Source organism: Pongo pygmaeus, chromosome 3, assembly GCF_028885625.2.
Source record: "Pongo pygmaeus isolate AG05252 chromosome 3, NHGRI_mPonPyg2-v2.0_pri, whole genome shotgun sequence".
NCBI classification, from domain to species: domain Eukaryota; kingdom Metazoa; phylum Chordata; class Mammalia; order Primates; family Hominidae; genus Pongo; species Pongo pygmaeus.
This window is the reverse complement of record NC_072376.2, coordinates 187,815,667-187,830,175: the sequence shown is the minus strand read 5'-3', so window position 1 is coordinate 187,830,175 and position 14,509 is coordinate 187,815,667. Positions and strand designations below refer to the sequence as shown.

The 14,509-nt window shown below is 36.9% G+C and overlaps 1 protein-coding gene across 4 annotated transcripts in view; it reads left to right on the top strand.

Moving 5' to 3' along the window:
• Window positions 1-219: 219 nt before the first annotated feature.
• HPGD (15-hydroxyprostaglandin dehydrogenase) overlaps window positions 220-14,509 on the top strand; it is a 32,379-nt gene continuing 18,089 nt past the window's right edge. For 2 of the 4 annotated variants that reach the window (XM_054485895.2, XM_054485893.2), the window contains exons 1-4: window positions 257-744; window positions 1,036-1,159; window positions 4,962-5,068; window positions 13,958-14,054. In XM_054485895.2, the coding sequence (XP_054341870.1) occupies window positions 652-744; window positions 1,036-1,159; window positions 4,962-5,068; window positions 13,958-14,054 (421 nt within the window). In that variant the 5' untranslated portion in view covers window positions 257-651. Of the gene's footprint in view, window positions 745-1,035; window positions 1,160-4,961; window positions 5,069-13,957; window positions 14,055-14,509 lie in introns of all 4 variants that reach the window. The other 2 variants (XM_054485892.2, XM_054485894.2) reach the window with 2 other exon arrangements.

The following is a 14,509-nucleotide window of genomic DNA, read 5'->3' as shown; positions in this document are numbered from 1 at the left end:
TCCTAGCCTTGAAATGTTATGATTCCAGGTTTTCAGGACAGAGCAGAGTCCACCTCTCATCTCCAGTATCTGTAAAAATTTGTCCAAAATGTAACTAAGAAAACACAATGGTATTAGTTACTTCTGCTCCCCGTCACCCTCAACCCCACTGATTACGAGATGCGAACTCACACAAAACTTTGAGACAAAAGAGCAACAAGTGTGCTTTATTGTTTGCTTGTTTGGTTCCGGAGTCCGGGCCGGGAGGGAGTGCAGGAGGAGGAATCCAAGCTTCCAAGCCTCTGCTCCGCTCTCCTTCTATCCAGTTGGTCTTTAGGGCACTGAAGGAAACTCTTCTTCAGAAATAACCTTTTAACTTTTCTTCTGTCAGCTGCCTGCCAATCACGGAGCCAGAGGCTGAGGGGAGGCTTTGAGCCGGTCTGCGAGTCCGGAAGGCAAAGATCGCGAAGCTTGGCGCTCCAGAACGCTCAGGGGGCAGGTGACACAGTCGCGGGTTCCCCGGCGGGCGCTGGCTTGACAGTTTCCTCCCCGCCCACTGGCAGGGGAGCGCCCCGCCGGGCTGCACGCGCGCGCGCGCAGGGGGGACATAAAAGCCGCGGCCGCGCGGAGACGCGGAGCTCGCCCACCGCCCGCCCCAGCAGTGGCTGCACCATGCACGTGAACGGCAAAGTGGCGCTGGTGACCGGCGCGGCTCAGGGCATAGGCAGAGCCTTTGCAGAGGCGCTGCTGCTTAAGGGCGCCAAGGTAAGCCCGGCGCCCAGCCGCGGAAATTTCTCTGCCCATACACTCCGAGACTCGCCCCGCCGCCCGAGGTGCACTGGCGGAGACAGAGAGGCCGCGCCCGGCGTGCCCACTTTGCCACTTCCAAAATTTGCTGAAGCTGAGGCTGTGAGCACACCTCAGAAGTGGCTGGGAGGGAATCCAAACCTAATTGCCACATTTCAGGTCCAGGAGGGGAGCCTCTTGTGTGTTTATTGTTTGTCCGTCTGTTTCGTGAGCTGCGCAGGCCCGCGATTCCTCTTCTCTTGTCTATAGGTAGCGCTGGTGGATTGGAATCTTGAAGCAGGTGTACAGTGTAAAGCTGCCCTGGATGAGCAATTTGAACCTCAGAAGACTCTGTTCATCCAGTGTGATGTGGCTGACCAGCAACAACTGAGAGGTAAGACAGGGGAATCAATCTGTCAACTGGGAACGTGCTCCCAACAAGCAACAACCTGAAGGCAGCCCGGCCAGGGGGCCCTGGGTGCCGCCTCCGCTGCCTCCTCGAGAGCAGCTACCTTGAAGCTCCAAAAGACAGTTTGGACTGATACGTTTCCTTCTGACAGCCCAATAGCTGTAAAACCGAAAGAAAGGCAAGACTGCTGGAGAAATCCTTTTATTGTAGTCATTTGGCAGCATTAATGTAATCAAAATTCCTTTATGTATTCAAAGACAGTGCTGCTGCAGTAATTATTAAATGATTGAAATTGCAGACAAAACTTGGAAAATTAAAGTAGGCTAAGGGACTGTTGACAAACTACTTCTCCCAGAAAGCTGGAGTCCAATGACAATCAAATGTGGCAGTGTTTTTCGTTTAAACATATCGGAATACAAGTTCAAGGAACATCATCACAGAAGCGCTAGATGCTTTTGACTATATGTTTTCTCCGGCTTTTTCCCCAATGAGACAGTACTTTAAAATAACAATAATAGTAATCGTAATAAAGTATACAATGTTAGAATTGTAGTGGAAACATCTCTATCAGCCTTTCCTCAATGCTTTCCTGTTTCCGGCTACTCGCTTAAAATAGACCAATCTACTTGTGAAGTATCAGGGACAATATTGGCATACACAATAAACAGCTTTGATTATAAAGCTGTTTATTTTTTTGTACATCTATTGGAGAACTTGAGAGTGCCCCAGTAAACTTACAGGAAACAAAAATTCTGGAGAAAAACTAGAAAAGTAAAATATTTGTATTTCACAAAGTTTTATTCAAAGAGACTGAGTAAATTGTAAGGCACTTTTTAATCAAGGGGTCCGAAAACTTTTGCAAATCTTATTCCAGTGCTCCTGTTCTTAAAGGGACATCAAGTGTACATTTATTTTAAAATTTTAAAATATTCTGTAAGAGAATGAAAATGAACTGATGTGTTAGAAGGAAGTGGTGTACCCACAGTTAAGAGAAATTGTAAAGGGAATTACATAACTGAAATCTGAAAATGCTAATAAAGACCTATAACACAGATGACAAGCATGAGCAGAACAGATTTGTAAACACAATACAAGAGGAACATATTGTGCCAGAGGACAATTATGTTGATTGCACATGATATTTTGGATCAAGGATAGAGCCAGGTCAGATCTCAACATTCATGCTGATGGAATAAGGAACAGTATAAACAATCTGAAAGCCATTTCTGTCTCAATTTATATAGTTTCATAAATGACATTGAACTACAATTGTTTTTTTCCCAGTATTTAAAATGAATACCTTGGCTATAAACACATTCCTTAAGGATAAGTGATTGTGGAGGAGGAAAAGAACTCAGACACATAAGTCATGAGAAATCCACATGTTGTCTGGACATCAGCATTTGCTTGCATCTAAAGAAAACATGACATTGATTCTTCCAATTTCAGGATTTAATGTTGCCTGCAACTTTTAAAACTGTTTAGACAGTGTGGAAATTATAAAAAGATGGGATCAAAAGTTTCTTGGAGATAATCTAGACATAACTTATTTTGCAAATGAACAAATCACAGCCAAGAGAGTTTAGGTAAATTACAAAGAGTACCACAGCATATAAATGTCAGCAAGAGGTAGACTGTATGTTGCTTGACCCTGGAATTCAATGGGATGTCAGAAAACAAGATGGTATACTATGCATCGGTAAGGGCAGAGTATAAGGAATACAGTGGAGAACAGAATGAATTAAAGCGGCAATTAGACATACATATTTAACACCCTCATTTTCCAAGAGGTGAAGGTTGTTTCTGTGGAGTTATGAAGAGTTAGAACATACTCGGAATGGAAGGAGAAAAAAAAAACAAAACTAGGGGACCTTTTCTGGACCCAATTTGAGATCTTAAGAAACATTTTTAAAATTCCATGAAAAAGGCCAGGTGCAGTGGCTCACGCTTGTAATCCCAGCAGTTTGGGAGGCCGAGGCGGGTGGATCACAAGGTCAGGAGATCGAGACTTTCACTCACGTCTGTGTGAAGAGACCACCAAACAGGCTTTGTGTGAGCAACAAGGCTGTTTATTTCACCTGGGTGCAGGCGGGCTGAGTCTGAAAAGAGAGTCAGCGAAGGGAGATAGGGGTGGGGCCATTTTATAAGATTTGGGTAGGTAAAGGAAAAAGGGGGGCTGTAAGGTGCTCAGTGGGGGAGCTTTTTGAGCCAGGATGAGCCAGGAGACGGAATTTCACAAGGTAATGTCATCAGTTAAGGCAAGGACTGACCATTTTCACTTCTTTTGTGGTGGAATGTCATCAGTTAAGGCAGGAACAGGCCATTTAAGTATCACTACTTTTGTGATTCTTCAGTTACTTCAGGCCATCTGGATGTGTATGTGCAGGTCACAGGGGATATGATGGCTTAGCTTGGGCTCAGAGGCCTGTCAGAGATCATCCTGGCGAACACGGGGAAACCCCGTCTCTACTAAAAATACTAAAAATTAGCCGGGCGTGGTGGCGGGCGCCTGTACCCCCAGCCACTCAGAAGGCTGAGGCAGGAGAATGGCGTGAACCCGGGAGGCGGAGCTTGCAGTGAGCTGAGATCGTGCCACTGCACTCCAGCCTGGGCCACAGAGCGAGTCTCCGACTCAAAAAAAAAAAAAAAATCCATGAAAAATAAACAGTTTGTGTTTGTTGTTCTTCCATTCCCGTACAGTGAGTGTAAAAGGTGCATATTAGGAAATCTTGAAAATGTTTTTAGTAAACAACTAGCATAGTAATTTATCCATATGGCAACTGATTAATCCATGTCTTCCCCAATATGTCTGGTGGTTGTTAATGATTATATGAATTTATTTCAATCAAAATAAAGCTTATGCTGACCTACTTTTTTTAAGGACTTGATACGTTGGCCTGGAGACCTGAGAATATATTTCTGTCATGTGGAAAAACAACCAAAATTTTTATCCATAGTGTAAAATAATAGAAGTAGAATGAATGATCAAAGGCCCAGGGAAACAGTTTAAATCAATTAGAACTATGTCAAAGGCTGCTTTGAGAAACAATAGACATGTGACTGGACAGTGTAATGAAAGACATTCAGGCCTCAGAATCCATGCCAACTTTATCCTGTTTGAACATACTTTTATACAAACTAGTAATCTGAAGTAGTAATAATAGTGAGAAAGAAGAAAAGAAGGCAATAGTAAACATCGAAGTTTCAGTAATCAAATAAAATCAACTGAATGAAAAGTAGACTTTTACTAAGATATAAAAACTCCCCCAAACATGCATAATAGATCTGAATACACAAGAATATTTGTATTAACGTAACACTTTATGAATTTAATATGGCTTATAGAAAAGGATGTTTACCAATAGTCTAAGCTACAGAGTTTCAGTAACTTCTCAGGGACTAAGAGACATTGCTTGCCCTAACTGACTTCAACTAGCTCTTAGCTTGGGATCTTAGCTCAGTTCTCTAAAATTTACCCCATTAAGTTACTGCTTATAGAACTTCAATGTGCATACAAATCATGTAAGAATATGTTAAAGTTAAGATTCTTATTCAGTTAGTCTGTGGTGTCTGCAAAATTCTGCATTCTTACCAAGCTGCCAGATTGATGCTTCTAGTCCACAAACCACACATTGAGAAACAAGGAATTAATTACACTCAGCCCATGAGTTTAGTAACTTTCACTATGAGGGTAAATAAACTGAAATTCCTCTCATGGCATAGGACATGATTTAAATGTATACATGGAAAATAAGAATGTATCACTAATATCTTGTTTTATAATTAGACACTTTTAGAAAAGTTGTAGACCACTTTGGAAGATTGGACATTTTGGTCAATAATGCTGGAGTGAATAATGAGAAAAACTGGGAAAAAACTCTGCAAATTAATTTGGTGAGTTATCTTAGCTATGTTTCTTGTCTATAATTATTTAATAACATGATGTTTATAAAGAAAAAAGTTCTTGGAGTCATAGAAACAAAACAATGACCTACAATATTGAAAAAGGGAAGTTACAGAAAGCTGGATAAAAGCATTTTCTTTTATAAAAAGGAAGACATTTAATTATGAAAGTAAGTCTGTCTTAAAATATTAGAAAGAAGTATGAATAAAATATAAGTGATTGCTTAACTCAGGGATTGGCAGACTATGACCCACAGGCCAAAATAGCCTGCCAACTCTTTTGGTATGACCTGCAAGCTAAAAATACCATTTTACATTTCTAAATGGTTGATAAATTCAAAAGAAGAATAATATGATTATATGAAATTCAACTTTTAGTGTCTCTAAAGTTTTATTGGAACACAGCCACAGTCATTCATTTAAGAATTGTCATTGGCTATTTTCATGCTACAGGGGCAAAGTTTAATATTTGTAAAAGATCCTGCAGCATTCAATGACTAAAATATTTACAGTCTGGCCCTTTACAGAAAAAGCTGGTCAACCGCTGACTTATTTATTTAAAAGTAAATCTTAATTAAATGCCAGAATGTAACAGAAAACAAAATTAAAGTGACAATTGAACTTTGTAATTAGTAGGCCTTTTTATCCTGAAAGTTCGTGGTTCGTGTGTGTGTGTATAATTTCCACAATGTTTGATAATGATATAGCTCTTAAAGATGGTAGAATTAAGAAATAAAATTTTCTCTTTTATCCATTAAGTCATGAGTTTGTGGGTTACCTCATTCTATAAATATCCTTGACATAAGATATTGGAGTTTAGTAAAAATCAAACATTAACTAAAACTAAATGTCAAATAGGCTGTGCCTGGGGTCACCCTGCCCTTGCTAAGGTCATTCTCACCAATCTTACAAGGCAGGTAATTGTAAAGTACAATTTGGCCACTGTGTATGTATAAAGGTACAGGGAGTGACCTCCTACTTCATGATATCCTCCTAGTAGATTATAAACTCCATAAAAACAAGAACTGGGTTGTGTTTTTCTTTGTTTCTCTCTCAGTAATCAACATAATATCTTGAAGATAGTGCTTAGTCAACACATTTTTTACTTAAATTGAAATGCCCATGAGTAATTACCTAACTGCTATAATAATTTGATAGAGGCAATCAGATGACACTTCTTCACAAAAGAGCCAAATCTGTAAGTCCTACCTTGAGAAGAGTACAAAATTGCTCCCCAAACTTGACAGATACCTAAAATACATTTTTCTTTTAATTTTTTAAATTTTTAAATTATTTTTGTTGGTTTTTCTTTTTCAACTTTTATTTTAGGTTCAGGGTGTACATGTGCAGATTTGTTACCTAAGTAAATTGTGTGTCACTGGGGTTTGGTATACAGATGATTTCATCACCCAGATAGTGGTCATAGCAACCCATAGATAATTTTACCACTCTCACCCTTCTCCCACCCTTCATCCTCAAGTAGACCTTGGTGACTATTGTTCCCCTGTTTGTATCCATATGTGCTTAATGTTTTGTTCCTGTTTGTAAGTGAGAACATGAGGTATTTGATTTTCTGTTCCTGCATTAATTTGCTTAGGATAATGACCTCCAGCTGCATCCATGTTGCTGCAACCAACATGATTTCCTTTTTTATGGGTGTGTAGTGTTTCATGCTGTATACCTACCCATGTTCTTTATCCAGTCCACCATTGATGGGCATCTAGGTTGATTCTGTCTTTGCTATTGTGAATAGTGTTGTGATGACCGTATGAGCATTGTGTCTTTTTTGGTAGAATGATTTATGTTCCTTTGGGTATATACCCAGTAATGCTTGTTGATTTGCTAAAGTTCCTTATATATTCTGTATATTAGACCTTTGTCAGATCCATAGTTTGCAAATATTTTCTCCAGTTCTGTAGGTTATCTGTTTACTGCTTTGATAGTTTCTTTTGCTGTGCAGAAGCTCTTTAGTTTAATTAGGTCCTATCTGTCTATTTTTGGTTTTGTTGCAATTGCTTTTGGAGACTTCATCATGAGATCTTTGCCATGGCATGTCTTCAGAATGGGGTGTTTTGTGTTTTCTTCTAGGATTTGTATAGTTTTAGGTTTTATATATAAGTCTTTAATTCATCTTCAGTTGATTTTTAAAATGGTGTAAGGAAGGGGTCCAGTTTCAATCTTCTGCATATGGCTACTTGGTTATCCCAGCACAATTTATTGAATAGTGCATCCTTTCCCCATGCTCGTTTTTGTCAATTTTGTCAAAGATCAGATGATTGTAGGTGTACAGCCTTATTTCTGGCTTCTCCATGCTGTTCCATTGGTCTGTATATCTGTTTTTGTACCAGTACCATGCTGTTTTGGTTACTGTAGCCTTGTATAGCTTGAAGTCGAGTAGTGTGATGCCTCCAGCTTTGTTCATTTTACTTAGAATTGCTTTGACTATTCTGACTCTTTTTGGATTCCATATGAATTTGAAAATAGTTCTTTTTTTAATTCTGTGGAAAGGATGATGGTAGTTTGATAAGAATAGCATTGAATCTGTAAATTGCTTTGGGCAGTATGGCCATTTTAACAATATTGATTCTTCCTATCCATGAACATGGAATGTTTTTTCATTTAATAATGACATCTCTGATTCCTTTCAGTAGTGTTTTACAATCCTCATTGTGGAGATCTTTCACCTCGCTGGTCAGCTGTATTCATAGGTATTTTATTCTTTTTGTGGTTGTTGTAAATGGGATTGCATTCTTGATTTGCCTCTTAGCTTGGACATTATTGGTGTTTGGAAACATTACTGATTTTTGTACACTGGTTTTGTATCCTGAAACGTAACTTAAATTGTTTATCAGTTCTAGGAACCTTTGGGCAGAGACTGTGGTGTTTTCTATGTATGGAATCATATCGTTTGCAAAAAAAGATAGTTTGACTTCCTCTTTTCTTATTTAGATGCCCTTTCTTTCTTTCTCTTGCCAGATTGCTCTGGCTTGGATTTCCAGTACTATGTTGAATATGAACATATTCATATGTGAGAGTGGGCATCCTTGTCTTGTTTCAGCTCTCAAGGGGAATGCTTCCAGCTTTTTCCCACTCAGTAGATGTTCGCTTTATGTTACTTCAATGGCTGTGTTGTTGAGGATTTTTTAACACAAAAGGATGTTGAATTTTACCTAAAATCTTTTAATGAAGAAAGAAGATTCTATTTTACAATATAGATACCCTCCTTGCAGTTCTTTTAAAACTTTTTCTCCAGTGTACCTGGTTCATTATATTTGAAAATAACTTGAAACTGTCAAGTTTCCCTCAAAATCTTTTTGGGATTCTAATTGCAAATATACATACGTGTGTTTGGAGAGAACTGATAGCTGATTTTCCTGAGTTGAGACAGTTCTGTGATCTTCTTCTACTTTAGGGTAGAAATGTATTGAAATGAGATCTTCTGTCTGTGAATCATACTTACATCTCTTGGTGAAATCTTACATTATTATGGTATATGAATGTTTAATATACTATTGAATTTTTTTAATTCCTAATTTAGTATTTGTGCTTCTGTACTTATAAATTGTATTATCCTTAATTTTCTTTTCTTACAATGTTCTTATTTGGTTTGGGTGTCATCTATATCTTGGCTTCCTTTTATGTCCTTAATCTGTTCGTTTCTCAACAGAGGCATTCTTATCTTAAATGGCAAATGTCAGTTTGCCTAACTCTTTTAGTAATTCTGTAAGTTTAGACTCTCTATATTATAAATCTATAATATTCAGAGCATAAGTTGCTAATGATTGTAATTTATTGATTTTTAATTTTTTTAAAGTTAAACTTCCAATTTGCTGTCTGTGATTTTTTAATCTATTCTATATTTTCAGATATAAAATTAGTACCCTATCATTTTCTTTGGATTCACATTCACCTACCTTTTTCTATTACTTTATTTTAAAAATATAAGTAACCTTTTATGTTAAATTTGTTGTTGCTGATGGTTTATTGTGAGATCTTAGAATCCTCTAATCTGTAGTTAGACACATCTGGGAATATCTGCCTTTTTAATATTTGTGAGTTTATGCCATTTATCTTTATTTTTACTCTTCTGTTTTATACTTTAATATTTACTGTTTTCTTTTTGTTTTTATTCTTTTTCTGTTCCTTACCTAAATGCATTATATAGCTTTAATTTTCTTATGCTGGTAAAAAAAAAAAAAAAAAAAAAACTGTGCATTTTATATTTACTCTTTGGAGGTTACCCCTGACTTATTAAGAGCTGTATTTCATTACATCTTTTGGTAGCCTGTTAAAACAAAAAATTTGAAAATATAGCTAATTGGGAACTGCAGGGATTTTTAAGAATATAGACTCATGCCACTTTCCAAAACCACATTAAATGATGAGATTTTCTTTGAACCAGGCTATCCCAGTGAAAAAGCACAAATTGCACAACAGCTTTCTCTCTTGAACATTACTACTGATATTTGTAATAGCTTCATCGGTAATATCTACAGATATTTTTACAAATAAAATTAATAGAGTATATAGTTCCTGTATTTGGTGACTTCCTAACGGACACTTGCTGTGTCTTTTCTCTGAGAAATCAGCTGTCAGAAACTGTGTGCAATGATTACAGCTAACATAAAGAAACATGGAAATATTGAGGCAAATATTACAAAGTTACAGAATTCAACTGATGTCTTTATCCAGCTGAGAGGGCATGTTTGCTTTAATGTAGCCTGTGTGAATACCTGCTCTGAGCTGGAAAGTGCCAATATCATGGGCAAATAGGAAATTCTGGAAGACCAGGGGAATTTTATTGTGATCCTTTAGTTATAACTAACAGTCCTAGTTCCTTCTCCATTGAAATTTATCCAGCCTTTATTTTTCTTGGGACTCTGCTGACATAGGCGACTTTTTAGCTTAACATCAGGAACTGATGATGTATGTTTACATAGAGAAAACATCATGGAACCTTTGTTACCAATGTATTACTTAAAAATATGTTACTTCCCCTCCTACCTAAACCCATTGCAAGAGTAGGATCTGACCAATCATTTCACCTCCAACTTGATTATCTCTGTTACTGTAATGCAAATATTTGTGTGTAGTTTATATGACTCTTTTTTGAAACTGTGCTCTGGATTTAATTTGCCTCCTTGGGTCTTATACAATTCCATGTTTGTTCTTTTGTATGTTTTACTGTATTACTGCCCATGTCAGAAAGTAACCTCTTAAAGGACTTTACCATATATCTCTCCTTCTTCTAAAATATTATACAACATATTTATACCATTTTCATAGGGCTTACCAGTTTTTAAATTTTATTAGAATTATTTTAATATATACATAATTCATGCTATTCATGCTAGTAAACCACAAGCTCTTTCAAGGCAGAAAACTATTGTCTTGTGTCCTTACAGATGTTAGTTAATAGTTACTGGGTCACCTGCCATTACCTGTATATGATATTTTGCATACACGAGAGAATTCATTTCTATGTTTCAGTACATTGCTTTCCAAATAGATTAGTTCTTCCAAACAGTATCATCTGTCCTTCCACTTTTACTCCTTATCAAATTTGCTCCTTACTTTTCACTTTGCTGATCTCAACATTCTTCCCACTAAACCTTTTCCCAGTCTTTGGTTTCCATTAGGCTATTTTATACTTCCTCCTTAGTCTGAAGCCAACAACAGCAGCATTATTTATAGCTGTTCAGAACACAGAAGAAATGTTCAGGAGGCTGGGAGCGGTGACTCACGCCTGTAATCCCAGCACTTTGGGAGACCGAGGCGGGCGGATCACGAGGTCAGGAGATCGAGACCATCCTGGCTAACACGGTGAAACCCCGTCTCTACTAAAGATACAAAAAATTAGCCGGGCGTGGTGGCGGGCACCTGTAATCCCAGCTATTCGGGAGGCTGAGTCAGGAGAATGGCGTGAACCCGGGAGGCGGAGCTTGCAGTGAGCCGAGATTGCGCCACTGCGCTCTAGCCTGGGCGACTGAGCGAGACTCCATATCGAAAAATAAAATAAAATTAAAAAAAAGAAATGTTCAGGAAAGAATGAGTCTTTGCAAAACTATCAACACTCATGCTGGCAATTGGGCAGAGGTAAACTTAACTTTGAATATTGATTGGAACAGTAATTCTGTCACGTAGTTTTGTAACTTTCTGAAGTTTCTATAAACCTAAATATGTTCATCCCCACTGATGTGGAACTTACAGTCTAATTTTGACATTTAACTAATATATGTTGAATTCCTTAACCCATTTATGCCAGAGGTTGCAATATTTTGAATTTTTGCATGAGTTAAAAATTAGACCCTGACAATACCTTGAGCAGTAGGATATAAATAACTCTCACTTAGTATTCCAATAATGGAACACTAGGCATAAGTGGGTCAATAGATTCAAATACGATTTAAACAAAATAGATGAATGTTGCTAGTCATTTTTTTTTTTTTTTTTTTTTGCTGAAACGCACTTATTGACTAAAGATTTGCCCTGGGAAATACATTTCTTTGGAATTAGTCAAAATTAGAATCCAGTCTTGACTCTATAATTTATAAACTGTTATTTTATTTCTCTCATATTGAACTTCCCAGGGAGGAAGGTAAACTCCGTATCTCTAAGGACTGTTACGCTTAAATAAACCATAGTTTATGTGAATATCCAGCACAGTGCCACTGCATAGAATTTATTCAATAAATTACACTTCCCTTCCAGAGCATCAAAATCTACGTTTTCTGGCCAGGCACGGTGGCTCAGGCCTGTAATCCCAGCACTTTGGAAGGCTGAGGTGGGCGGATTAGTTGAGGTCAGGAGTTCGAGAGCAGCCTGGCCAACATGGTGAAACATATAATATATAGACACACACACACATGCATATATAATCTAGAATAAGGAATACATTGTTATAGTAAAGGAGGAAAACTAAAAAATATCATTTCTACACAGCCAAAACATTAGACCCTGTCTTGTAGATTCATCCTTTGAACTCTTTCATTTGAAAAATTGCCCAGTTCTTAACCTGATAATGGATGAGAAAAATAATCCCTTGCCTTTCTCCACCAAAGACCTAAAGATAAATATTGCTTTTTTAAAAAATTAAAAATAAATCTTAAAAATTCCCACATTTTCTATCTGGCTTCATCTTGTTCATGTCGAAAACACAACAGTGGGGTGTCAGCAAAGCTGTAATACCTGAAAATAAAAGCCTAGTGCCAATACGCATGAACAGAAATTCTGTTTAGACATGCTGAAGACTTCTGCAGAAACTAACAGAATCTAACTGGCTTCATTAATTTCAGCCATCTACATCTTTTTCTTCTTATATAAACAATTAATGTTTTGGTTTTCCTTTCTAAAGAAAATCATGTGGAGATTTTATTCATTCTCCCTAAGCCTACTTACTGTCAAACTGACACATGGCTTAAGTGAATAGAATCTCCAATTTCCTTTTTTGTTCAAGAGCTACTATTAGGTAGGAGAAGTATATCTGAATCCTTGTGAAAAAAAAGAAAACTTCAAAAGGAAATTTTTAAGATAGAAAGAAGGTAAACACATGTGTAACCTCCATTTCAGACGCATTACCTATTGTATCGTTTTCTTTGCAGTATTGTAAAGCATGAAAAAAATAGGAATTAAGATGTCAAAAAAGAATTTTCCTTTTTTAAAAGTCTGAGCTGGAAGGGATGGGAGTTCTTAAATCCAAAAGGAAAAGTAAGGTTTGAAATATCAATTTGATCTCACAGGTTTTTTTTTCTTTTTTTTTTTTTGGTAGTGATTAGAATAAAAACAGGAAAAGTGCCTACACATGGATATAAGTGGCAAAACAGTAAACTATCAAAAGGATAGCTGTAAGCAGTGATTAATAAAATTTAGTTATAGACATTACCAAAGACCAGATGTCCAGCTAACTGAAAATCACCACTTAAACTGGATAAAACATTTATGTGATTTCACACAACACGGAGTTCAGGACTGCTTGATCTTACAGGTCAATGATATCATTAGGGCCCAGGGTCCTGTCATCCCTCCCACCGACCATTCTTTATGTTGGTTTCATCTTCAGGATACTAGGAAATAGGGGTTGTCCATTTAAGTTACGACATTCATATAAAGCAGGCAATGTAACCATTTCTTCAGGTTTTCTTAAGAGCAACAAAAAATTTCTCAGCAGCATCCATCCTGTTCCCATCTCTAGCTGATGGCCTCCCAGGTCTCACTGACCAAAACTGGGTCACCTGCTGGCTCTGAAACCAGCCACTGTCAAGGAGAATGGGATTTCCATGACTGAATTTAATTAATTAATCAGTGTCTACATTAAATTTGGGGAGGTCACCTTCCTCTGTATTATATGGAGAGGAGGTAGATACAGGAGCAAAATAGAATTTTTATTAGAAAGAAAAAAGGAGAAAATAAAACCTCTAGGAAATCAAGAGTAAGCACTATTCTATATTCCAAGATCCAAGAGAATTAAACAGAGTAGGTAAGTGTGGCGTACTGAGACATGAGAACCATATGCAGAGAAGAAGGGTAAATAAATTTTGCATCCAACATTTGGAAAACAAAAAATATATGGAATTATTGAAGATGTTGAGAATCGAGTGAAAGTAATAGACATTTTTGGAATACAACCTGTAGCATAAAATCTCATATTGGGCAACTAAGTGAAGTTTTGCAGATATATGACAAGCTCCACAATGATTAGGCAAACACAAAGAATCCAGTTTTAATGACTAACTTTAAAAACAAAGCCTTTTAAAACCTTTCATTGATAATATTTGCAGAAATCTCCCTAGGTATCTGGAATAGCTATAAAAACTTTGGTGTGTGAAAATATGGGAAAGGATAATGACTATGTTCCTTTTCTCACTTATGCCTCTGGATTAGGTTTCTGTTATCAGTGGAACCTATCTTGGTTTGGATTACATGAGTAAGCAAAATGGAGGTGAAGGCGGCATCATTATCAACATGTCATCTTTAGCAGGTAAGGGCAATTATTACATTAAATGTAACATTTTCTTATTGGTAATTTGGACCACAAAAACAAATCTTCAAAGCATATTTATTATCAACTCAAGTTTGAAATTAAAAATCTGATTGTTTTATAGTTCCATGGAATTTTCTATTGCAAAATACCAAAAGTTTGAAAAATATGTTTATTTCTCTTAATTTAACTTGTGGCTTTTAAAGTTATCTTACTGCAGTAATATTTGAAAAAATATATATAATTTTTTTTTAGAGCCAATGTTTTTCAAAGGTTGTGGTGAGACTTCTAAGCAATAATGCATGTGAAAGCACCTTTGGCAAAGTAAAAAGCACTAAAGCGAAGTTAAGATGTCTCTGCTCCCATGTGATTTTAGTAACAGTGTGTAATTTTAAAATATGGCATATATTTTAGTTGAGATATGTTAAACTAATAAATAAAGCCATATATATATA